Below are 25,817 nucleotides of genomic sequence, written 5' to 3'. Positions count from 1 at the left end.
GTGCAAAGGAAGACCAGGACACCCCAAGCCACAGCAGCCACATGTCCACACCCCTCCCCAACCCACAATGTTCACTAAATACCGTTGGCTCCGCCACCCTCTCTGACTTCTCTTGCCTCCGGGGTCCACATGAGCCTGGCCCAAGCTACAGGAAGCTCCCCATTTTGCTCCAACTTCCGACTCATCTTTCCAGCCCATCCTTCCAGCCATGCATGTCTTCCTAACCCTTCAAGTCCTCCTCTTCCCAGCAGCCTTCCCTGATTGCCCGGCCACTGCTTCTGTCTCCTCTCAGCAGCTCTCAATACCATGGTCCTTCAGGCCCTGAGTCACAAGCTGATGAGCTTGTGTGTGTCCTGCATGTGTGTCCGCTTGGAACAGCCAGCCTAGGGGGCGCCATGTGCAGGCCGGTGCCCCTCCTTCCTAGTCTGCAGGGTTCTCTGGGTAGAATGCTGAGGAGCATCTGGGACAGCCACGTTCATCCCCTTTTCATTAATGCCTTGGGTGACTCCATGGATGTGGATAAACTTTGTAAACTGTAAAAGGCTGTGCACGGGAAGGACCCAAGGTGACAAGTGGACTGGGCTGAGGCTACAGGAGAGACCGAGGGAGAAGGCCAGCTGCCAGGACCTCAAAAGCAAGCGGAATTTAGGAATTAGAGGCAAGGGCACCCGCAAAAGCAAAGGTTTTAGCGGCGAGAGTGGACTTGAGAGATGAGGGCCTGTCTCCCTCTGCAGGAAGCGATTGGGGACTGGGGCAGACGTGGGGTGTGGAACGGAGGTAGGGAGAAGATGGGATCAAAGGCAAGTGCCCTGTAGTTCCAAACTGGGCAGGGGGAGTTGGGGGGGGGGGGGATGACAGAGGGAAAGGCACTTGGAGGGGAGGAGAGCAGTGAGGGGCTGGAGTTCTAAGAAGGCGGTAAGGGCAGAGGACCACCGGGAGGAGGCCACTCAGCCCTGGCTCTCTCCACAGGTCACTGAGAGCCCAGAGGAGCCCCTGAACACCGTACAGAGTGTGGAATCTGTCACCAGCCACCTGTCTCCCCCTAATAAGGAGACCATCATGATCACTCTCCACGGAGCCACCAACCTGCCCACCTGCAAGGATGGCTCTGAGCCATGGCCCTATGTGGTCGTGTAAGTGGTGCTGGGAGTTGGGGGCAGGGGCTGGTGCCGGCTGTGAGCAGAAACCAGTCGCTGGATTTTTGGAATTGAGCAACCAAAGGTTGGGGGCGGGACCGTGATACCCAGAGGCGAAAGTCTAGTGTGAGTCACACAGAGGCTGTAGGCTCTCTACGTGTGAGGCCTGACATCTTCCCTGCGGCGTGGGAAACAGTTCACCGGCCCTGGGGAAGGAAGGAAGAGCCACTCCTTGATCCCGTAGTCAGCAGGACACAGCCTGGCCACAGTTTGACCTCAGGGAGGCAGGGCCCCTGGAGACAGAGACCTGGGCTGGGCTCAGAGTGGGGTGGTGGTCAAAGGAAGAAGGCCTGAGCCTGCCTCTCCAGGACTCTGGGTGCCCGATCCCCCCACGCCCTGTTCTGGGGTAGGTCCCACAGCCATCTTCCTCTTTGCCGCCACCACCCCTACTTCTAGGGTCATTTCTATCTTAGGGGCTTCCCCAGTTCTGGCCCTTTAATGCACCCCACATCCCCTGTCACCACCTGCAGTGAGGCTGCACACTTCCCACAGCCTAGTGGCCGAGCAAGGCCTGCCATGCTGTCTGCTGCCCACGTCATGGGACTCACTTCTCCCAGAAGGGCATCAAGGGGTGACTGAGTGTCCATCCAGCCAATCTATGGTACGGATGTCGGACATCCGTTTAATCCTAGTTGTAAAGCACTGCACCGTAACCCCTCCGACAGGCTTGTCGTCCCTGAGCCCCTCTGTAAACAGTGGGAGCCACAGGGCCTTCCCACAAACCACTCTACACCTCCCCTCCTCTACTAATTCCAGCAGCATTCAACGCCTGCCTCAGGCTCTTGCCCACATTTCCTTTTGGGGAGCTCCTGCCCCAGCCTTCTCCCAACACCGGCTGAAATCCCGTCTTCAAAGCCTTATTTATGACTACCTCCTCCTCCAGGTAGCCACCAAGAGTTGACCTCTCCCCTCTGGAGCTGCACAGCGGTGGCAACTCGGATCTGACACACTTCACATAAACACAATTATGGGCTGCTCTTCTGTTCCCCAAACTGGGGCTCCAGAGGACAGATGCCGCGCTGTCCATTTCCCCCACAACGCGCCCAGCCTAGGCCCGAGCACACAGACTCGCCGATCAAGGAGCCAGAGACAGCCGGCCAGTAACTATGACAACAACCCCACACAGGTGAAAGGAGGGTAGATGGTGTGCTGGAGACCAACAGGTGGAACACTTGCTTGTCTCAAAAGGCCCATTTCCACCCACCCACCCGGCTCCTCGGCCCTCCCCTCCCCCAACTCCATTTCCGCCGCTGTGAGGAGGGACAGGTGGCAGAGCGTGGGCTTGGCAGGGAGCTCGCCTTTTCCCCTCAGCTATTTCCATAAACCAATTATCGCCGATCATCTCGGGAGATTGAGGCCCTGCCTATCACCAAGCCAGCCCGGGCGGCGGGGCGGGGAGCGGGGGCGGGGGGGCGGGGGGCGCCGCATTGCTCCGCGGCTGGCACCGCGACCCTCGCCTTCACCCGGTTGCCATGGGAACGCGCGGCGGGAGCCAAGCCGGCCGGAGCCTGGGTGAGAGGTGTGGGGGCGGCGGGGAGAGCGCATGGCTGCACCCATCTCCACTCAGGGAGGGGGCTGGGAGCGGAGCCCGGCCGAGCCTGCGGCTCGCGTTTCAGGACCTTCCAGGGCTCCAGGCGGCGGAGCTGCCACCAGCCCCAGGGGTGCTAATGAGATGCAAATGACGGCAGAAGGGAGGGCTTCTGAGAAGGAAGGCCCAGCTGTCAGGGACCTGAAAGCGGCTTTCACAGCGAGCCCCCAGCCCCAGGCAGAACCCCAAAGGGAGGATCCTTACCTTAGAAGCCAGAAGCCCTGGGCAGGATCTGGTGCGCCCTGGATGTCCCACATACACCATTAACAATGCAGACCACAGGCAAGATAAGCCAGCCCCCCCCCCCCACCTCCACCCAGTTCTCCTTCCCCTCAATGCTTCAGTAATATATAATATAGATTTAATATTTATTAATAATATTGATCTTTCATATTCTTTCAAAACACTTTCTCTCATTGTTCTCGTGCCTCAGCTTGGGTTCCTGGCTGAGCCTCCGGCTCTCTGCCATCCTTAGGTGTTTCACCCCAGGGGGGCTTCCTATCCCTGCCTAGTTCCACCCTCTCTCTGGGTCTGTCACATCCCCGGCAGGCCGGCCTGTGGGGACAATGGTGCAGTAGGAGTTAAAGCATAGACCTACAAGTAACCCTAGAGCCATTTACTCATTCAGCCCATTAGTGGGGAGCTGAAGAGAGTTCAGGTCTGATGATGGGGACTCCCTAGCTGGGGGCGTGGTCACTTTACTCCTGTGCAGGCTCCAGCCTTGAGCTGGTCTAGTGTGATAGGGCACACCTCGTTGTGACGGACCCAGACCAAGAAGTCCGCGTAGCCCATCCGTGGTTCCACCTCTTTCCATCAGAGCCATTGCCTGCTTCCAAGCTGACCCCACTACTCCGCTGAAATAGCTTTCTCTAAAGCGAATGGCCATGCTTGACCCTATCACGTCCGCTGGGCGTCTCATCTTGCGAGATGCTGGCCTGTCCCAGGTTTCAACCCTCGGTCACTCCTCTTCCTCTGTACTGTCTGCATAACATCCTCATCCTGCTGTCAGTAATCATGTTCTTTCACCCCCCACCCTCTCCCTCACCCCATCCCCGAGTCCTGTCAATGTCTCTCCTGTATCTGAAATCTGGCTGCTTCTCTCTGCCAGTCCCCCACCTTAGGCTTCTGCACTGTTCTCTTCTTCGCACATCTGATCTTGCCCCGCTTCAAACCCCAAGGGTTCTCATTGCTCCCAGAGTAAAGAGGATTCCAGTCCCAGCATGGTTGGGTCATTGCCCGCCCCTCCCGCTCCGCAGCAACATGGCTCCCATCTCCCTTTCTTCACTCCTGCCTTACCTCATGTCTCAGTTCTCTGAGCAGACCCTGTTCCCTCCCACCCTAGGCCTTTCATGATCCCTCCCCCAGAACGTTCTCCCTTCCTCTCCCCTCTTTGGATACCAGCTAAGTCACCTCCTCAAGGAGATCCTCCCTGACTTCCCAGAACCAGGCCAAAGTTTCCTACATTCCACGCCTCCCTGGGACTTTTTACTTCTGCAGTGTCACAGCTGGTTTTCACACATTTGATGTGCTTTTATGGGATTCCTGGCTTACTCTTCCTTGCACCTACCCCCATAGTTCCACAAGTGACCGCTGGGTCTGTTTTTGCTCCCCATTTGATCCCTACTATTTAGCTCAGCACCCGGAGCATAGAAAGCTGTCAATTAACTAATTGTTGAACGAATTCGGCTGTTTCCAGCTTGCTCTGTGACTTTGGGAAGGTTTCTTGTCCTCTCATTGCTCAAATAACCTCACCTAGGAAGCCGCCTCAGAGGGCCGTAGAGATGGTGGAGCCAGTGGGAGATGCTGACAGGTGTAAAGGATGACAGAGAGTAAAGTGCCCACAGTAGGGCATGCAAGGTCTATCAGAAGAAGGCCTCAGGCAGAAAAAAGCCAGAATGGGGTCAGGAAAATCCAGGATCTGGCCCACTGCCCCTGACAGGGAGTCCCCGCCCCCTCTGGGTCTTAGTCTTCTGGTGGCCAGGATGTCCATTCTGGTCTCTATGCTGTTCCAGGCTTGCCAAGCTGATGTGTGCCCTGGCCTGGGGAATAGTGTCTCTTCTTAAGGGACAACAAGAACCCCAGCTGTACATGCAAGACAGATTCCAAGCCCAGGTCTGCTGGGCCAGGACCTGGGCCCTGGGCCACCCCTGACCGATCTGGGCCCAAGCAGTGCCCAACACCTGTCTCTTGGCCTGGCATGGAGAGACCTGCCAGTCAGAGCACAGCAGGGACCAGGAAGGCAGTGGCCCTGACAGGTAGGGGGTGCCCCAGCAGGCAGGGTTTGGGGAAGGGGCCAGCCAGGGGACATCCTGTGGGGTCCTGACCCTTGGCCAGAGGATTGGTGGCCAGGCTGCCAGCTGGCAGCTGTTTCTCTGACTGCCTGCTGCCCAGAGCTTATGAACAGGGCTGGAGCCAGGACCGGGAGGGGAAGGGCTGCTTCCTCTGTGCACATGGGGGAAGGCTTGGCCTGAGCCATGGGGAGGGAGGGGGAGCAGAGCACAGATCAGAGCTGGTGAGTCCTATTCAGAGGATCTTTGGTTTTCTTGGGCCTGAGAGTCCTGACCCTGGTCCCAGACTGAGACTGACCTTGGTCATACACTGAGCCCTGACTCTGGCCATAGACTGAGCCCTAATCACATACCAAGCCCCTACCCTGGCCACAAACTGAGCTCTGAACCCTAGTGACTAATTGAAGAAAGTATTGAAAGTATGACAATTGTGTCAGGTCCTGGTAAGAGAAGGTTAAAGGGCACATTTACCAAGTGCCTACCATGTACTTGGCAACTATGCAAGGAGTGCATGCGTTCATCTGTGTGTGTGTGTGTGTGTGTGTGTGTATGCATGTGTGCATATGTGTATGTGGTCTGTATGTGCTTCACATAATTTAATCATTGCTTAGCCCTTTGAGCTAGGTAAAATGTTATCTCCATCTTACAGATGAGGTCACTAAAGTCTCAGTGAATCTCTGTGACTTGGCCAGAGTCACAGAACTAGTGCACACCCAAGCCAGGATGCAGGATTCCAAAATCGAAAAGCTTTTTCAACCACACTCCCTGACTTGATCTTCATGCAGTGGCTGTCCCTCCTAGAGGGACACTGCTGGCATCAGGGTCCTAGCCCGGACCTCCGGAGAAGATCCAGTGAGCCGTCTGAAGAGCCCCCCTGGCATCTGGATTGTCCATCCCTTCCCCCCGCCTGGCTGTGGGCCTTGGCCAAGGGCTCCAGAGGGCAGAGGTTTGGGCAGAGTGGGTGGAGGCCTGTAATGACTCATAGGTGACCTGTGAGCTTGTCTCAGCAGCCAGAGGGCTGGGCTCAGCAAAAATAATGAAAATACACACAGTGACGTGAGATAGGACAGCCCCCATTCGCTGATGGAGGCCCACGCTGAGCTCACTCAGAGCTCAGTTCATCCTGCACCCTGGCTCTAACCCAGCGGCCCTGGCAGGCAGGGCGCATTAGCCCCATGTATTGGCCAAAGAGGTCAAGACCCAGGGAAGTGAAGGGACTTGTCTGAGGTCACATGGCTGGCCAGTGAGAATGGAGCAGATAAAGATAAGTGTCCCCATTTGGCCACTGGCAAGTCCCTCTGGTAGAGGCCAAGGTTCCTTCCCTTCTAGCAGGATGCTTGTGGGAAAAGGCACAGCGCGGGGGAGAAGGCCCTGGAGAGGGCTGAGAGTCTTGGGTCTTATCTCCCCTGCAGAGTCCCCAGCCTGTGGCATGGCCAGGCCTATCCACACCTTCTCCAAATGATGTCAGTTCCTTGAGGCCCAGAGCTTCAAAATTTTTGTTCAGTGAGAACGTCCCTGTATCCCAGAGCTGTAAACACAGCTGGTGTCAGTGGTTAAAAGGGTGTGTGTGTGTGTGTGTGTGCTTGAGACTGCCCCCCACCCCCCAACTCCGCCAGCCTGGAGCCACTAAGGATCATTCCAGATGTTCCCCTATCACTGCCATGCAGGGCCCCTGTTTCATGCCTGAAACACTTATTCAGACCCAAAAAGCATGAGCTCTTACCCAGAGGCGCTGGAATCCCGGAGGGCAGCCCAAAAGGCCAATATTACCAAGAGAAGCAAGATTTAGTGGGGAGATTTCAGGCAACGAGGCAGGCTGGTGGGGGGCTTCCTGGGGTCCTCACTGTGTTACACGCGGGCTGTCTCGGCTGCTTATTTCTGAGCAGGGGCAAAGCTGCTGGCTGGACCCCTCCTTCTTCCCGGGGCATCGCAAGCCACCAGGAAGCTGGGTCCTCCCTCCGGGCCTTGACTGGCTTTTGCGCCCCTTGCTTCCCACCATGCACGGGCGGGGGGGGGGGGGGGGGGGGGGGACAGACGCTGCATGGTCTGGCATCCATTAGAGAGGGAAGCAGGCCACTGGGAAGGGAACTGGGGTTCCAGGTCAGCTCCTCCTGCCCTTGTGCTGTCTCCCTACATGCAGTGAGCTTCCATCAGGAGGAGGGGCACAGGGGACAGCAAACTTCATGCCTGCAGACCTGAGGAGCTGAGAGGGGCTGGGCGTGCGAGACAAACTCAAGAGCACAGGGCTCCTTTAGTGAAGCAGCAGCCCCTAGTCAGCCCCTCGGGTTCCTGCTGTGGAGGAAGGCAGGCTTGGGCTGTGGGCCCTCTCTCATTTTCATGATAAGCCAGAAAAATCCAGAGTGTTGTGTGAAATTAGCCACTTTCTACGGGCAGACCAAACACCTCTGCTCAGCTGAATCTCTGGGCCTCACCTGGTGTATTCTCCTGATCCCTCGACTGGCTCAGACTCAGACTCCAACTTGGCCAGCTGTCCTCTTCTCCTAGGGACCACGGGCCTCCCCGTGGGGGCCCGTTCTCTATGCGTGTCTCAGAGGCACACCCCCCTTCCTGAAGCCCCCTCTTTCTTTGCTTCCAGGACAAGCCTTCTTTGAGTCCCTTTTCTCTGGCCACTCCTCTGTGGGATCCTTAGTGTCTATACCCGGGCAATGTTGGTGCTCCCTGTTCAGTCCTTGGCTTCTCCCTGTATCTCTAGTCCTCTCCTGGAGATCTCCTTCATCCCAGGCTACCCCCGAGCCCCATCCTGAAGGCCCAGGAATGTCTAGATCCAGCCCAGGCCTCTCTCCTGCACTCCAGCTCCATGGACCCACCAGCCGATGTATACTCCACCTGACTCAGCCTTCCCCAACAGGTATTCTTGTCCCCTTCCCCGTCCCCCTGCCCCCCCACCCCCAGGGCTCACCATCCATCCAGAAGCCTGTGAGATATGGAACACTGTCATGCGGAGGAGCTGAGCTCAGAGATGTTTAAAGGATGAGCCCACACAGTCAGTAGGGCTGGGACTCAAACCCACAGCCTGTGAGCCTGAGCACTAATCCATTCTCTCTCTCCGGTCTTCCACGTGACTAGCCCGGAAATGCTCAGGGGGCTGTGAGGTTTTATCCCTGGGGAGGGCAGGCTGTGGCTGCTCCCAAAGGCAGGGGCAGATTTGCTGCTGGCCCTGAGTGAGGAGAAAGCCTGGTTGTCCTGCATCTCCCTCCCTCATCACCTGTTGTCTGGCCTTTGGGCAGCTCTGGGGCCTGTGGGAAGAGCCGTGTACATGCTAGGCTGCTCTGAGGGTGTTGGAGAAGCAGGGCCTGGGGCCAGCGTGTGACTGTGACTGGGGGCCCTTAGGATGTCAGTGTGGCGGGAGAAACAGACCCAGGATCCGGCCCTGGGCCCCAGGGCCTTCGGGGAGCCCAGTCCCTGCAGCTGGGCTTTGCTTCCCTCCCTTTGAGGATGTGCTCTTGGGTTTAGAACTTGAGATCTGAACCCTCCTCCCAGCCCAACAGCTGCTTCTGAGGCAGTACTGAGAAGCTGCCGTGGTTGAGAGCAGGGTCCCAGCAGGTCTGGGCCAAGGGGCTGGCCTAGCAGAGCAGAGGAGGAGGGCAAGGGTCTGCCATACCTTCCGCCGTCAGTAAACACTTGCTGGGTTCCGCTGTGCCTCGGTGGGAGCTGGAAACAGCTCCAGCAGTGACAAGTCCCTGCCCTTGAGGGGCTCACAGTCACAGTCGTGTGTGTGTGTGTGTGTGTGTATGTGTGTGTGTGTTGGGGGGGGGGGCTAAACAGATAATACCCACTTGTCCTTTGCTCAAGGCAGAGGGCAGCTGAGCAGGCTCCAGACCCCAGCACCTGGGTATCAGGACCCCTCAGGAAGTGGGCAGGAGGCAGGGCTCTGTGTCTGAGATGCCAGACTCAGAATGTGGACCGTACACCATGCAAGTGAGGCCAGAAACAAGAACCAGAGTAATTCAGGTCATTCTCCTGAAGTTGGGCAGTTCATCCATATGTCTGCCACCTCTATGTCTGTCCACATTCCTCCTGTGCTAAGGCTGCATCAATGAGAAGCTGATACTCAAAGAGGGGGTGTTCAGAGTGATCGATCAAGAAGGATCTTAAGTCATGGAGAGACCTCCCCGGGCTGTTTCACCCAGGTCTGTACCTTGCCAAGGGACTGTCATTTCATCCCGTAGGGCCATGGTATTGCCTAGCCAGCTGGACTGCCTCCCCTCTACCTAAAGAGATGTTTCTTCCTGGCCTTTACCAAGCCAGGCCAGAGGGTAGACCGCAGCTGGACACACTCCAAGGGCTGGCAGATAACACTTGGCCATGCACCATCTCCTGCTTCCACAGAGAAAAAAGGTTTTCTCTGGAAAACAAGGAAATCCTCCCCAGGACAGGAGAGAGGGTATGACAGTGCCCCACAGACTGGAGCTTGAGTCTGGCTTTGCACCCATCACAGAATTCTGTGGGCTGAGGTTTTGCCCTGGGTCGTGGGGACCCAAGCCCCCTGCCCTGCTGCCTCCCTGAGCATGGAGAGCGGTGCGTGGTTGACCCTGAGGGGTTCCCCTGAGAACAGTGGGATTATTCCAGATGAAGTATGGGTGGGAAGGTGGGGAACAGAATTCTTGTTTTGTAGAAAGATTTTTTTCCCCTCTACTGGAGTGCTCATTTCTGATTTCTAGAGCAGCCCACACCCCCTTCGAGAAAGTGCAGGGGGAGCGGCCACGCAGACGTGGATAGGGCTGGAAGGGGTGCAGGGGCATGCTGGCTGGCCTCCAGTGCTCCAGAGTCTGTGATTCCTTAAATCGAGGCCCACCTGGAGCGGTGTAGCACCATCAGCAATTAGTGACGGTTCATTAGAATCCAATTAATAAATGGAACCCAAGATGAGAGCCACTACTTTGCTGAGAATAATAGCCCTGCTCATGCCTTAAGTGGCTGCCACCCAAGAGCTCAAAACCCACAAGAACCAGCTGTGTTGGGGGCTGGGTGGGGGGCGCACATGGAGTGGGGGAACGTTGATGTTGATGGGCTGCTCTCTGGTAAAGTGGGAGGGGGAGAGAAGGGAGCTTCAGACCAGACTTTCCAGCCTGGGATCTTAGCTCCTCTTTTGAGGAACCCTGGCTACAGCTCTTGCCCAGCAACCCCAGGGGAGCTTGGCCACGGCCAGAGGTAAGAAGGCAGGGCTTTCCCCTCCTTCCTGTCTGACCTCAGAGGACAGTGCACATGGCATGGAGAATAGAGGGCTGGACAAGGAACGAGGTCAGGGAGGACCACAAACCTCACTGTTGCCTCTGACTACTTCAACCCATGTCCCCACACACTGACCCTGGTCCAGCCAGCCATGCCCTCCCCAGACTTGCCCATGAGACTGTTCATGGCTCCTAGCCTCCAACTGGAAAGGTCCTCCTCTCCATCTGTTCGAGCTCTGCATCCTCCAAGAAACCTCACCTCCCCAGTCCAGCCCAGGCAGAGTCACAAGAACCCAGCCTTTGACTACCCCACTCAGGTGACCATCCCTGCAGGGGCCAACTCTCCCATTCTACCCCTGTTGCATAAGCCTGGGCTCCTGGATTGGGGACAGGTCATTGGGTTTTTTGGGCCCTTCAGGGACGGAAGTAGGTCTGTGCCTGCTGGCTGCCTCTTAGACTTCCAGAGGATGGGGAGGCTGGCCTTCCTGGCTCAGAGGCTAAGATGGAGAGTGCAGGTAGGGGGGAGTTGCCTGGCCTTCTCAGGACAGAATGGGGTCCAATCATGGCACACCGGGCATCTGGCCTTAAGGAATCTTCATCTGAACCTGTTTCCTCACCTGCCTCTAAATTTCCCAGGGGAGCAAGCTGTAGGGCTGTGGAGGACCAGGTCAAAAGATTACAAGGCCTCTTATTCTACAATCCATCATGTAAAGGCTCTACCCTTTGTCCATCCTCATTCTGCCCAAGCATCTCCTTCCTCGGGGCTTCTGGGAACATCCTTTTGGTCTTCCAGGATTCAGGGTCCTGCCTAGCCAGGAACCCAGCAGCCAGAACAGATCCAAATTAGGGTCCTCCCCTTCTGCCTGATATCTTAGGGGCTGCCCTGGGGTCGATACTTCAGGACAAGCCCTGAGCTTCCAAAGTCCTGCCCTGGAGGAGGCCAGACCTTCGCATTTATTCATGCTCTGACACCTTGAAGAGTGCGGGAGACCAAGCAGACAGGCAGAGCAAGTGTAGGGGGTGGGCTTAGCGAGCAGGGAGGCAGCTTGAGGGCTGGCACGTGGAGGGGGGTATGGAGATTGGGTGATGTGTGGCACACAGACCTCCCTGGGGAAGCCTGTGTGTCCATGCAAACACACACACACACATGCCTGTGCTGGTGGAGGGGAACCAGAGGAGGGGCTGGTCAGGGGAGGCTTCCTGGAGGCAGGGACAATGTCGCACACATCCACCCCTAGAAGTATATGCTCCAGAGAGCATTTCAGAGGATGGGTGGAGGGTGGGGGGATGGCTCGGAGCTTGCACTCACGTGCCCCACCGGTGCCCTGTCCTTTCCCACTGCTCACCTCACTGATAGCCTCTAGGGCCAGACGATGCATCTCCCTTAGTTACAGCCTAGAAGGAAAGCAAAATCCGACTTCTTCCCTCCCACTCACAGATGTGCTTGGGCCTGGCCCCCACCCCGTGCTTGTGCAGGAGCCCCAGGGCCTCCTGGATATTTTGTCAAACACACACATCCCTCCCATGTGCTGGAAGGGTGGGCCTGGTAGAGAGGGGTTTCCGCTTCCTGGCAGCTTGGGACCCAGGATTGCTGAACTGTGCCTCGGAACTCAACCCCAGTTCCATCTTGCTTTGACTGCCCCTCCCGTGGCTGGATTAAGTCTGAGTCCCCAGAGAGCAGGCAGCACCCAGCAGCTCCCCCAGGGCCTGCCTGCTAGAGCCAGGCCAGGGCTCTAAGGACCGGAGGGAGGATCCTGCTCTTGAAGCAGCTATGTGGAGGCAGGTCCCAGAGAGGTCCCCCCGGGCTCAGCAGCTTCACTGGGAGACCTGAGTCCCATCAGGGGCCAGGGAGGTACAGCATGGGAACTAGGAGCAAGGAGTTAGCTGGCCCCCTTTGCCTCTCAAGATCTCTAGTTTCTAGAGTAGCATCAAGGCCCGAAGGAGTCAGCTGTGCCAGGAAAAGCCATTACCCTGACAGCCTCCCTCCACCTGCTAAAAGCCTCCTTCTTCCCCTGGGGCCTCACCCCTCCTGAGTTATTTCATCTCCACTCACCTAGCTCTGACAGACCCCTCCTGTTGAGGGAAGGGAGGAAAGGGATGCTTGCTTAACCCCTTCTATGCCTGAGCAGCGTCAGCACCGGCAGCCTCCCTTGGCCTTGCCCATTGCCCTTCCCCACCTCTTTCCACCTGGAATCCCTCCTGCTGGCAAGAGGAAGACAGGCTGGCAAGTATAGGTCACGGGCTCTGACCTGCGTTCTGTCACTGCACTGCTTATGGCTGAGGTCCCTTGCTCACCCTCAGTCTGTGTGCCTTGAGCACTGGGAAGCGCCCCCCCCTCCCCGGGACACAAAATACTGGGTGCCGTGCAGGAGCAGGTCGGAGGTTTGTGGTGTAGAGTTCTGACTTCGTCCTTACATTGAGCATAAGGCCCAGAGGGGCAGGAGCCGGGGCTCACATTGCACCCCTGAGTTAGCAGAGGTTCGCAAAGCAGGAGGCAGGGATCTCCAACCCCTGCCGGCTTTGATGCCTCCTCCTCTCCAGCCTGGCAGCCTCCTTCACAGCCCCGGGCCAGAGGGGCCTTCTGCACTGATGTGGGGAGACAAAGAGTCTGGACCAGTGTGGAGTCTGGGAGGCCCGCCCCTCATCATCCCAGCCCTCCCTCGGCAACCCTGGCCCCTGCCAGGCTGCCCTGGGTCAGCGACTTTTGAGAAATCCCCAGCTTGTATCGTAAATGAGGGAATAACATGAAACTGGGGCCTTCTGTGTGCGAGGAGCTTAACATGCTTTCTTCCCAGTCCTTATAACCACCCCAGCAGGGAGGTCCGACCTACAGAGGAGGAAACTGAGGCTCAGAGAGGGCAGGTGCCTGGTCAAGAAGTAACTGTGGCCTCAGACCCATTTGTGTGTGGCTCTGAAGCCTGTCCTCTCCCCAGGACTCCACGCCTTGGCCACGGCAGCCAGAGACCCCCAGACATGGACCCAGCAGTGGGGTCAAGATGGGGGGACACAAAGCCACGGGCAATTAAAGCGATCATGATTATTAACACTGTCATGGTACTTAACAACATGTCAAGTACTTTACACATATGAATTCAGCTCATGCCCACAACGGCCCTGCATTATCAAGCCTGTTTCATAGGTGAAGGAAGTAAAGCACAGCAAGAACATGTACCTTGACCAAGTCACACAGCTAATAAGGGGCAGAGCTGGGATTAGGAACTCCAAGGACCTTGTTGTCATCACCACACTGTCTCTCAGCGGAAGCAGAGAGGGGTCTTCAGTTGAACCCTGGAGCGTGGAGACAGGGCTCTTACAAGAATGGCTGTCCACAGGAGCCCTGCAGGCAATTGGGGAGCAACAGTCCAGGCTGCTACGTCACTCAAGTCCAGAGGACAGAGGGAGCAGTGAGGGCCAGGGGGCCCGGAAGGCTTCCTGGAGGGGAAGAACAGGCTGGGCTGGGAAGGCCACAAGCTGATTTAGCTACCATATGGGGCACACTGGCTCTGAGTTTCTGGGCCAGCTCTCCTGCCCCACACTCCCTTTGGGGGTCTCTTGGAGGGGGCCAAGGCTAGTGAGGACACCATCTGTGCCTCTGCCCGGGGATCCATCGGGGCACAGCACCTCCCCCTCCCAAGTACATGGCGTGGCTCCCCCGGCTCCAGGCTCCTGGATGACTCCTCGCCCATGATTGCCACAGTTAATGTAGCAGCGCCATTTACAGCTCCAACATAATAACCTCCTCAACAGAAGAAGTATTAACTCTCTCGCTGAGCTGTTTGATGGCTCAGGAGCTCAGGGACACTTAACTCAGATACCTGTGGGATGCACTGGGATGCAGAGGGCCTCCCCTTGGACAGGCTGGCCCTGCACGACCCCTCACTGACCCCCTGCCTTGCCCCATGCCCAGCTCCAAGTGCCCACCCCAGGGCCCAGCACACAGTGGGTGCTGCAGAAGATAGTGGTGTGTATGTGCTCCATTGAAAAGATTCAGAGCCTAGGAAGCCGGGCCTGGCCTTGGGAATCGGGCCAGCAGCTTCAGGAAATGAAGGTCAAAGGAGAAGCCAGCCAGGCGGGCACCACACAGCTGTCCTGCCCAGCGACTTCCTCCTCCTGAACAGAACCTAGAGAGGAGAGTCAGGATGGGGAGTCTATGCACACAGGCGCCTGCTAGGGACCCCTTCCAAGGCAGGGGCAGGAAGTCAGACAGGCAAGGAGTCTACCCCCATTCGCATCCCCACCCTTAGCCTCAGGTGCCTGAGCTCACGTGAAGGCTTCAGAGAGACAGGGTGGTCCCCCGGGCAGTCGGGGCAGCCAAGGAGAGAGACCTGGCGTCCTCTAGGCCTGGGATGACAAGAGTGTGTCTGCCTGGGAGGGAGCTCTTCATTCTCTGTCCACCCTTTGCTCAGATTTATGGACAATGTGTCTAGAAGGGGTGAGCAGCAGGCAGGACGCCCTTCCTCTGACTCAGCCTCATTCTACCCCCACCCCCAGGCAAACCACATCTGAGGATGTGAAGAACCAGAACACCAAGGCTGTCACGTCTGTGACTACAGAGCCCACCACAGCCCCCATCTGGGGGGACACGGTCAAAGTGGAGCTCCAAGCTGAGGATGTGGGGCAAGAAGGTGAGGCGGGGTGGGGGGAGCAGGGGAGGGGGCAGCGTGGCTTGGCATGCATGGGAGGAGTGTGAGGCAGAGGCAGGCCCCCTCTCAGCTGGAAGCCACCTGAACACCTCTTTGGGCTCAGTTAAAAGCACTTTAAAGAAAAAAAGATCATAATACTGTCATGCCTCATCTCCTCAGTCTGCGCGAAAAATGAGTTGTTCCACATAAATGAATTTCCCAGACAATGAAAGCTTATCTTTTTACGGCCACTGTTATTATTTTCATGGTTGTTATTACTACCATCTCCCACTGAAACAGCACATTACAGCTTCCTGGCACATCCCCGCACGTCACCCGTTGGGAGGAGCAATGCTGTTCCCATTGCATAGATGGGAATACTGAGGTCCAGGGAACTGGCTTGAGCTCATGTAATCAGTAGGTGGAGGACCTAGGATGAGCAATACATACTCTCACTGAGGCTTCAGTGTTCTAGCTTCTTCCCTAGAATGGTTCCTTATCCTGCCTTGTCTCCCGGGCACTTCCCACGGTGAGACAGCAGTGCCCCTGTGCTTCCTCGGGGCCACAGTCCACGGTCATAGAAACCGCCTACTAGTTCTTGCTCCTCCACCCCCTGGAAGCCTTTCCAGCCCCTGTCCTCTAACAAATTCTAACACTGGAGGTAATTTAAGTTTTTCAAGGCGGGGCTTATACTGAAATCTCCAAGTACAGGCATACATGAATATGTGTGTGCACTTGTGGCTTCCACTCTTGAGCGAGACCTCGGGCTGGGCACCCGGGAGTCTTGACTGGCAGATGCCAGGACAGCTGTGGGCACTGGCATCGGGCACAGTCAGCGCAGATCCACAGGTGTGCACGGCGTCTCTGCTGTTACCAAGTCAGAAGAACCTTCCGTCTTGCAGGGGAAGTCCCCTTCCCTCAGAGGACTGGGCTTTGCTTCCCCTCCTTGAAATGTCACCAGGGACTTAGAACTCCCATCTGCCTCACAAAAGAGCAGAAAGCCAGCTGCTGAAGAGGGGGAAAGGCGAGAGAGACAAAGGGTGAGAGGGCCCCCATCAATAAAAGGGGGTGGAGCCAGTTCTGGGTCAAACCATATTTTCCTGCCTGTAAAGGGATAGGTAGGGCTGTTGGAGGGAATTGAGAAAAGGTGGGAGAGGATGAAAAATGGACCTAGGATTTCGTGCACACGCATGTGTGCGCCTGAGTGTGCACGTCTCTGTGAATGCCTGCCTGCTGGCTCATATGTGTGTGTGAACGTGGTGTGTGTGAGTACATGCTTGTGACTGTGGCCAGAGGCGTGCACGTCCATGTGTCATGTGTGTGTGTATGCATGTGTGTGTCTGACCACAACAGTATGTTATGTATGTGCCTAGATTTATCTGGGAGGTGGTGTATGTCTGGCAGTGCATGTGTGTATGTATTGTGTGTGTGTGTGTGCGTGCATCTGTGTGGCTGACAGGAAGTCAGGGCCTGTGGTGAGTAGGCGTGGTCTGGGCTCCCACCTTGAGCTCTGCACATGTTGGGTAACTATAAGGAAGGACATGATGAGTCAGTGGTCTTGGGGCCCATCTGTGCAGCAGAGAGGGAACAGCACTCACTGCAGGAACAAGCGGGTCACGAGTCCTCACGGGCAGGCAGGGAATATTGGCAGGTGCCTCTTTGCAGATTGAAGTCGCTGGATGCTCATTGGAACTGGTTGCTGTGGTGATGTCTGGGGTGGGGGTGGGGAGATGGGGGCCAAGCCAAGAGGTGGGGGGAGGGGGAGGTAGCTCAAGGAGGTGTTAATGAAAGCAAAGGGGAGTTGCAGACCCGTGTCAGGGCCAAAGCAGGCAGGTGGCAGAAATGGCTTGTTGGCCACACAAAGGGAGCGGTGGGAGGCTGGAGGGGCACAATGCCCAGAGAAGAAGCTGATGAAGCGGGTTTGTAGTGTGGAGACAGGAACGGGGAGGGAGGGCTGTCCATTCCCCCCACTTACGGCTCAGCTGCTGACTGCCCACACAGGGCTCCAAGGACTGTGGGAGGAGGAGGAAATGCAGGAGGACACTCAGCCCTTCTTCAGCCTCAGCAAATTCCAACCAGATTTGGGGGCTCAGGGCCCATGGGTAGTGGCCATGAGGGGCTGCAGCCTCCGCAGCTACTGTTGAAGCTTCAGCTGGGAGCACTGGAATCCCCTAGTTGAATTTTTTTTCAGTTCTGCTCAGGGCTCAGTGAATATATGGAACACTACAGATGGTTAATGAAGAGGAAAATAGTGACAGCTACAAGGAGCATTTGCTTAGAATTTCATAGCTTGAAAAACACATTTCCTGGGGTGCCTAGGTGGCTCAGTCGGTTAAGTGTCAGACTTCAGCTCAGGTCATACGGTTTGTGGGTTCGAGCCCTGCCTCAGGCTCTGTGCTGACAGCCAGCTCAGAGCCTGGAGCCTGCTTCAGATTCTATCTCCCTCTCTCTCTGAACCTCCCCTGCTCATGCTGTCTCTCTCTCTCTCAGAAATAAACAAAACATTACAAAAATTAAAAAAATACATTTCCCTCCATACAGAAATATTAGGAGAGAGACAATGATTTTCCTTTCTAAAATATTAACATTTTGCACAGCAGGAACATGAAGCTCAGAGAGGTTAAGTGACTGACGTAGGTCACAGAGCAAGTTGGTGTGTTTGTACTAGAATCCAGATCTGCTCACTTCAAATCTCTTGTCTTATTCTACTTCCTTCAAGGCAACCTCAAGTCTTTTGGGTGCCGATTTCCCCATTTACCCTTCTTTCCTTTGAGCACAGATCCCATTTGGCCACCTCCTGGGGGACTTTAGCAAGTGTTTTTCCCTCTCTGTTTCCAGGGTAGCAATGGGGAAAAGGAAAAAAGGAAGAGTAATTAGCAAAACCCTTCTCCTCTGCCTCCTCTTCTACCTCCTCCTCCACCTCCTCCACTTCCTCCTCCTCCTCCTCACGTTCCTTCAACAGTCCTTTTAAAATTTTTTTTAATGTTAATTTATTTTTGAGAGGGGGAGGGGCAGAGAGAGGGAGACAGAATTCGAAGCAGGCTCCAGGATCTGAGCTGCCAGCACAGAGCCTGACGCAGGGCTTGAACTCACAAACTGTGAGATCATGACCTGAGCCAAAGTTGAACACTTAACCGACTGAGCTACCCTCCATATGCTCATTCAATTGACCCACCAAGCTCCAAGCAACCCCGCCACAGAGGGCTCCCAGACTGTTGGACCAGTCCCGCCAGCAGCTGTCCATGGTGCTGATGTGTCTTTGTCTCAAGAAGGCAAAGAGCAAGGGACTACCCCACTCTCCATCAGGTACCATCAGGTACTCCCGACCTTCCCATCCCTTCCCTTTCCCATTCTTCTCTAGATCTTTTAGATCCTTCCCTCCTCCATCTCTCTTATTCTCCCTCCCCCTCCTCCCTCCCCGTTTTTTCCTCCCTCCTCATCTCCTCTTCTTCCTCACACCATAGACTTCAAGAGTGGAAAGATGCCTCCAGGGTTACAAGCCTAGCCTCTCCCAACAACCATTTACTAGCTGAGTGATGGAGATCAAGTAATTTAACCTCTCTCAGCTCCACTGTCCACATTTGAAAAACAGAGATGGTGATTCCTATTTGAGGGGTTGTGGTGGGGATTTGTTGGAATAATGACTCAGGAGTACCCATCCCCATGTCTGGCACACAGCAGGTGCTCACTAAGGAGCATTTCCACGATTATTTCCAGGTCATTGCTGCTCTTCTCAGAGTTCATCCTGAAGTTCATGCATTTTTTGACAAAATGTACTCTCTTTAGAGGCAGTTTTCTAAGTGGTGTGTCATTCTTAGTGTTAGACCAATTTTCATTTCCTTGGAGATATTTTATTGGTGCTTGTGTTGAAAGATTTCTTGAGCAGATCACTTTTCCTTACTGAGACTCAGTTTCCCCATTCACAACATGTGGGAGATGACCCTCCCCTTCATGCCTGAGCTGCTGGTGAGAGTGTCTTTGACTAAGGGAAGCGGTACTATTCCTGCTTGCGTGCATGTCTCTGAGTCAGCTCATGTGTGTCTGTTGCCATGCGGGCTCCATTCTGTGTCCATCTCTGGGCTGGGACTAAAGGACAGAGTTGCATCTTTGAATCCTAACAGAACCTAGCACAGACACTTGCCCTGCACCGGAACTCAAACAGTGCTTGTGAAGTTGTGTGCATGTGTGTGTCCCACACTCGTGTTGGTTCCTCAGCATGGCCCCTGCTCTGTACTCTTGACAATGTCTCACCTCCCACTGGCTCACCTCGCTGGGAGTGATGCTGGTCAGCTAAGCCCTGTTTTGACCTTGAGCTCACTTTTTCTCCCTTCAGATATGGTCCTCAAGGTGGTGGACAATAAAAATAAAGAGGAGCTATTATCCTACCAAATCCCCATCAAGTACCTGTGTCTCTTCCACCCCTACCACTTTGAGCTGGTAAAGGTGAGTTGAGGCCCTAGGTGCCGGGTCCATGTAGGACAGGTAGAGGGAGAGCAGGTGGTAACCACCCTCATGTGCCCAGATATTCCTTCAGAGCCTCCCATGCTCACCCTACAGTAAGATAAGTCCTGGACCATATGAGACTCAGGAAGAAGATGAGTGGTTTCCATGAGAAATTTGGAATTCCCCAAATTCATCTCTGTAAAACAGCCCCAATAGCATGGAACATCTACTACATTAGTACAGTATTTTCATAGTACCTACTATGTTTCAGGTCCTGGGCTAGACACTCTCTTTAATCCTCAAGGTGAATTCTATTTTGCATATATAGGACTGGGACCCAGAGAGAGGAATCCTCTCAACCTGGGTGACAGAGCAAGTGAGTAACAGAGTGGAGGCTGAGCCCAGCTCACACCGTCTCCCAAGTCAGTTCTTTCTGTGCTGCCTCCACACACTTCTTTGGTAGGAGGAAGGCCGAGGAGAGTCAGGGCACGTGGGAAAGAAAGTATTCCCTGGAGTGCACCCCTCTTGTAGGGAACTAGCCCTGAGTCTGGAGTGGGAGCCTCAGGGGACCTCAGTCCATGGTTTGAACTTCCCAGGCCAGGTCCCCTGCCCACCCCCTTTCTACCATGCTGATTGGTGGAAGGAAAGACTCACTCTTTCATTGCATGCTAGGCACTGGGCCAGAGATGAACAGAAATATACTCTCCCCTCAGTGTGCACCTCAGACCCTATTATGGTTTAGAGTAAAGAACAGTGTGATGCAAGATTGTGTGAGTTTCTATCCCAGGTCTGCCTCTTGCTATACTATATATCCATAGGAAGCTGCTTAACCCCCTAGGCCTCCACTTCTCATTGTCAAAATAGAGATACTGAGCATGGCCATTTGGACAGTTGAAAGCAACAATGAGCAAAAGCCTCTAGTGAGGTCCCTGGCACATAGTGAGTGATCAGTTTAAGTTAGTTCCCCTCCTTTCCTCCCTCCCCGCTTCACACCAGGTCCCACATTGATCCTCTTTCAAAGCACCACCTTGACCATGGCCTAGGGGCCTTTACCTTCCTTATGCCCCTTCCCTGAGCCTGGATGAGGTACCTGGGGCAGGCAGGGGCAGGCAGGCCCAGAGAGATTAGTGACACGCCCAGAAGGCTCAGTGCTTTATCCATGATTCTATGATCATCACCCAGGCCTTCTGGCTCTCTGTCCACTTACAACCCAGGCCTTGTTATCACATCTTTACAGAGAGAGCAGGCAGGCAGTGGTCCTTGTGAGGGCGATGAAATATTCAAATAGAAAAGGGAAGATTTATTATATTGATCTTGGAAGGGCTCGCAGGGACCATGAGCTTTAATTATCAACTCGGAGCCCCAGTGGAGCAATGCCTAGTGATTGTCTGCAGAGGGCTGGATTTATGGCCAGGGTCTGCCCCTTCGTCACTCTCCTTCTTGTGTGTCTTCTTCCCTCACCCTGTCCCCAGCCCACCCAGTCTGGGAAAGCTGAGGAAGCCACTGCCAACACCCAACTGTACGCAACAGTCATTCGGAAAGGAAGTCTCTTCCCTCGTTGCATCGGCAGCAACCACACAGCTCTGGAGGTACCAGGACCGGGGCTCAGACTGGGGTGGGAATGGCTAAGCTTAGAGCAGACCCCAGGCCCTGCTCTTGGCCACCTTGGGTTGGCCTGACTTTGTGGGGCAGGGAGGGGCATCTGGGGAAGAAATGAAGAAGGAAAAAACAACAAGGCCTTCCAAGAATAGCCATAGTACTTTGTGAAGAACACCCTCTGGATGACAGGGATGAAGGGTCTAGGGATGGAGATGAAAATGACGCCTAACCTTTTCCAGCACTTTCCAGGCATACAGTCCTGCTCTGCTCTGCTCCACACACACCATGCAGGGAGGATGGAGAAAGGGGGGGCTCCCAAAGTGTTATGTCTGTTTGAATCTCATGGAGGGGGGAGGAAAAGCTCCCCACCTTGGCCCACATTCCCTTCCTATTTCTCTCCTATTCTGTCCTGCTTGGAGTAGTGACCCCTGACCTAGGGTCTACAGCCCCCAAAATTTTATGGCCTTCTCCTCTACTTTGAGCCCTGTTTCTGAAGGCTGGCCTTCCAATTAGGCATCCATTCATTCATTCATTCATTCAGCAACTGTTTACAGAGCCTCCTCTAGGCTTGGCTCAGTTGGACCCAGCTTGCACACATGCCGCCCCCAACCTTCTACTCCTTGGCCTTTCAGCAGCTTAAGAAAGATGGGTGATGCTCCGGAAAGATGTCCAGGGACCTATCCTCCCTCCCTTTCCTCCACAGTCTTCAAACTGCCCAGGGATGACAGATTTAAATGCAGTGTTGGCCTGAGTATGAGAGGGGGATCTGAGAAGTCCCAAGCTCTTGGGCTTCCCCTGCCCCAACATGGCTGATCTGGCCCACCCACTATAAGTCTGGCTGGACAAGAAGTGATCTTTAGTCCCATTTCACAGCTGGGGACACCAAGTCCCAGGGAGTCTGGAATGGAAGTCCAGAGCTGCTGACCCACATCTCTGCTTCCCCACAGCCACCCTGGATGCCAGTGTGTGTCAGATATGCAGGCTTCCTCTGTTCTAATCTCCCTCCCTTTTCCATCATGTTCTTTCCTGAGACCTGCCAGCACTACATACACACACACACGCACGCACGCACGCACGCACGCACAGAACAAAGAGGAGTAACAGCTTGGCCTTGCTGTCCCCAGGCCACATCCCCCAGGGAGAAGACCATACCTTTTCAGACCCAGCAGAACTCTGGCTTGTGGGGGGTCCCCACTGAGGATCTGCCCCACCCCAACCCCCAGCCCCCAGACTTACCTGGGAGAGTCTCAAGCCCCCCACCCACTCCGTGGCCCCAGCGCCTGGGCAGCTGTCTCATTCACACCTGAGCATTCAGCACTGGACAGGTGTAAATTAGCCAGCACCCCCACCTCTCAGAGGCCTGCTCTCAGCCCCTACACCTGTTGGAGTCCCTGTGTGCGCCAGAGCCTGACAGCTCTGCAGTGGCCTCGCTCAGCCCAGGCTCCCACTGCCACCCAAAGTTTGAAATGTCCCATCAGATGCGGTCCTTTGAATTGGTGGAAGGGATTCAGCCCCCAGGGGCCCCGGTGAGCCCTGAAAAGCCCGACGCACTATTTTAAGGCCTTGTCAGCTCACAACTGCATGGAGTTGCAGGCAACCTGCTAAGACGGGTCCTGGCAGAGCGTCCTAGGAGAGAGTGCTCAGGGAGGAGGAAAGAGAATCCAGAGCAAGCCCTTACTCCCAGGCTCTCCTCCCACTGAAGGCCAGAACTAGGGAAACCAGGGACAGTATGGTCCAACCCCTCAGTGTATGAGCTGGGATACCAAGGCCCGGAGTGGAGCAGGGACCGGCCATAGTGACATAGTGACCCAGCTGTTGTGAGTGTCCCCTCGGCTGTGTTCACAGCCCCTTCTTTTTCCTGCTCTTCTTCCCATGGAATCATGCCCCCCATGCATCCTCCAAGACCAGCTCAAGCCCAGCCCTCCCCACCCCTGCCCACTGAGGTCACTGCCTGGGTCCTCCCCTGCCCCACCAGGTCCCCATGGTTCTGTCTCTCTCATGTGCTCAGAAACACAGTCAGCCTCTCCCTCCCCATCCTCCACTTTTCTCCTTCATAAACAATGCTCAGAGCTCATTTATCCCCCAAACACATACTGAGCTCCTACTGTGCGCCGCATGCATTTGCTACTAGCTGGGGATATAGCAGTGAATGAGGTGGATGTGATCCCTGCCCCTGTGGAGACTGGGTTCCAGTCAGATGGATGGAACATGAGTGAGAAAGAATTAGAATAAACACAGGATATGATGAGTGCTAGAGAAGTGGCAATCCAGGGGCTAAGAGAATGGGGTGGGCTACGTTAGTAAGGTCACAGAAGGCCTCCAGGAGGTGGTGACATTTAAGCTCTAAAGGAAGAGAAGGAGCCAGCCACTGAGTCACTGGGGGTGGTGGTGGGGAATCTAAGCATGTGCGAAGACCCTGAGGCAGAAACAAGTGAGTACTGTTGGAGAGGTGAGATAAAAGAGGCTAGAGCCCAGGACTGAGGGATTGGTGGAGATGTGGGGCTGAGGGCAGACAGACCACACATGCAGGCCTTGGCCATGATGGTAAGAATTATAGAATTCATTCTAAGGGCAGTGGGAGGAGTCATTGCTGGGTCTCACGCAGGAGAAATTACACGATCCAATTTATTTTTACAAAAACGGTTTTTGCCGTCGTGCATTACATTGCCTGAGAGAGGGGATGGGTTGGGGGCAGAACAGAAGCAGAGGCCAGTGATGGGGGTGAGAGAAGTAAAAGAAGCCACAAGAATCACAGCTGGGGGAGTTGGGGTGAGGATAGAGGGGCTAGAGGGAGCCCATCTGGTGAATAAGGGGTGAGGGCCAGAGCCAGATCAGGAATTGGTTGGGTTGGCAGTAGAGGTATGTGGGGACAGAATCCATGTCTCCTCCCCCTGCCTTCCCAATGTCTAGCTCAGGGCCTGAAAGAGCAGCCGTGAGCAGAGAGAGAACCAAGTGAGGCAGATGGAGGCAGAGATGATCTCATTACTGGGGAGAAAGATGGTAGATGGGTTGGCCTTGCTCCTGAGGGGGCCCAAGACCACCCAAAGCTCACTTGCCTCCTCTCTTCCCCAGGTCTTTCTCCGGGGAGTCAACGAGCCCCTGATCAACAACTCTGACCCCATGGTGGTCATTGCCAGGGTGGTTCCCAACTACAGTGATTTTCAGTGAGTGGGGCCCAAACTCACTTAAGGAGGGTGAGGAGGGCAGAGGACAGAGGAGGGGAAAGGCTATCATTGCCACACAGACCACGATTCCAGGAGCCCTCGAAACCTACCCTCCCCAAGGCCCTTTAAACCTTCCCACTGGGTCTGAGGTCCCAGGAAGGTGCTCACAGCCCCTGGAAGGGGGTGGCTCAGAACTCTCTGGAGAGCAGGCTGCGGGGGAGGGGGGCCTGCATGTGGAGGAGAGGAGGTTCCCAGCCACTCCTAACCTGATGCGCATCGGGTATGGGATGGGGCGGGGGGGCAGAGCTGTCTGCCTCTGTCACTACCTATGGTGGTCCAGCAAAACTCAGCCACACAATCTGTTTGGTTCTGATGACCTGTGAACACCCCTTGTTTGTTGGGGAAATGAAGCTGACTGATTGACTCATTCCCAGCCCTCCTAAAGAGCTCAGCACATGCACACACGTTCACATACACACACCCAGAATCCTGCCCTTATAGCCTCCATGCCCCCCACCTTAGGCCTAAACTAGGACTCCCACCATGGGGGTGGGTCACTCTGGCAAAGACTTCCAAAGGCGAGGCGTTTTAAAGATGGGCCAGCTGAGGCACTGAGATGTGGCCAAGGCCACCATGAGTCATGAGGAAAGGAACCTGGTTGCTGCAGCCTATCTCCTGACCAAGACGAGCTTTCCCAAGGCTTGGGCCAGCAATCAGAAGGACCACGGTCCATTCCCTGTTCTAGTGTCCAGGCCACTGCACCCTCCTCCTTTATCACATCAGTCCAGAGCCCGTCCAAGTGGGAGCCCATGGCTTCCAGGCTTGGGCAGAGAGTCAAGAGTACTGGATAGCACTCATGGGCTGACCCCCATCTCCTTGCCTCCCTAGGGCCAATCAGATGAAGCAGGACCCGGCCTTCGTGGGGCTGCCCATCACCCCACTCCCCTTCCCAATCCCATCTCTGCCGCACTTGGATGTTCCTCAGGTCAGCCAGAACGGGTGTCCTCAGGTACGGCTCCTTCCCCCCACACACCCTGTCACTGCCTCGGACCTCTAGTGTCTCACCCATGTGTCCGTTCATTCATTCCTTCAGTCAGCTATTCCCTGGACTCTTAAGGAGTTTGCCGAACCTGGCCATGTACCCAGAGCCATGCCTGTCTGTGCTGTTGGAGAAGCTGCCCTTGGGGGCGCTCTTGGTCTGCTGAAGATTGGCATCACACACATGGAAAGGTCAAACATCAACACAAGATAATATGTAGTCTAATAACAAAACCAGGAGGGACTGTCAGAGCTGTAAACATCAGAGAAGACACAAATGACAAATATTGTCTGATGCCACTGATATGAGGTTCCTAGAGTAGACAAATTCATAGAAACAGAAGGTAGAATGGTGGTTGCCCCGGGGGAACAATAGAGTATTATTGTTTAATAGGGACAGCGTTTCTGTTTGGGATGATGAGAAAGTTCTGGAAATAGATAGTAATGATGGTTATGCAACATTGTGAATTTACTGAATGCCACTGAACTGTGCACCTAAAAATGGTTCAAACGGTTCAGTTTACGTTGTATATGTTTTACCACAATAAAAATGTGTTTAAACCAGAGGTCGGAGGGATGTGAAGCCTGGGTGATTAGAATGGGTATCCAGACACAAGACTCTTGAGTTTTTAGTAGGGGAGGGTTGGTGCAGGGCAATAGAGAACCAAGGGCATGGGACAGGGTTGG

General features: G+C 55.1%; 1 protein-coding gene across 1 annotated transcript in view; it reads left to right on the top strand.

The window, feature by feature from the left end:
• The window catches only part of LOC120235735 (coiled-coil domain-containing protein 33-like), a 66,905-nt gene that overhangs the window by 22,028 nt on the left and 19,060 nt on the right, over nucleotides 1-25,817 (top strand). Inside the window, 5 exon segments of the mRNA XM_039238171.1 lie at nucleotides 970-1,133; nucleotides 14,756-14,889; nucleotides 19,220-19,329; nucleotides 24,001-24,092; nucleotides 24,981-25,101. Of these exon segments, the coding sequence (XP_039094102.1) occupies nucleotides 970-1,133; nucleotides 14,756-14,889; nucleotides 19,220-19,329; nucleotides 24,001-24,092; nucleotides 24,981-25,101 (621 nt within the window).

This window comes from Hyaena hyaena, unplaced genomic scaffold, assembly GCF_003009895.1.
Source record: "Hyaena hyaena isolate Hyena2069 unplaced genomic scaffold, ASM300989v1 scaffold_137, whole genome shotgun sequence".
Lineage (NCBI taxonomy): Eukaryota > Metazoa > Chordata > Mammalia > Carnivora > Hyaenidae > Hyaena > Hyaena hyaena.
The sequence above is the reverse complement of the archived record's forward strand: the minus strand, read 5'-3'. Positions and strand labels throughout refer to the sequence as shown.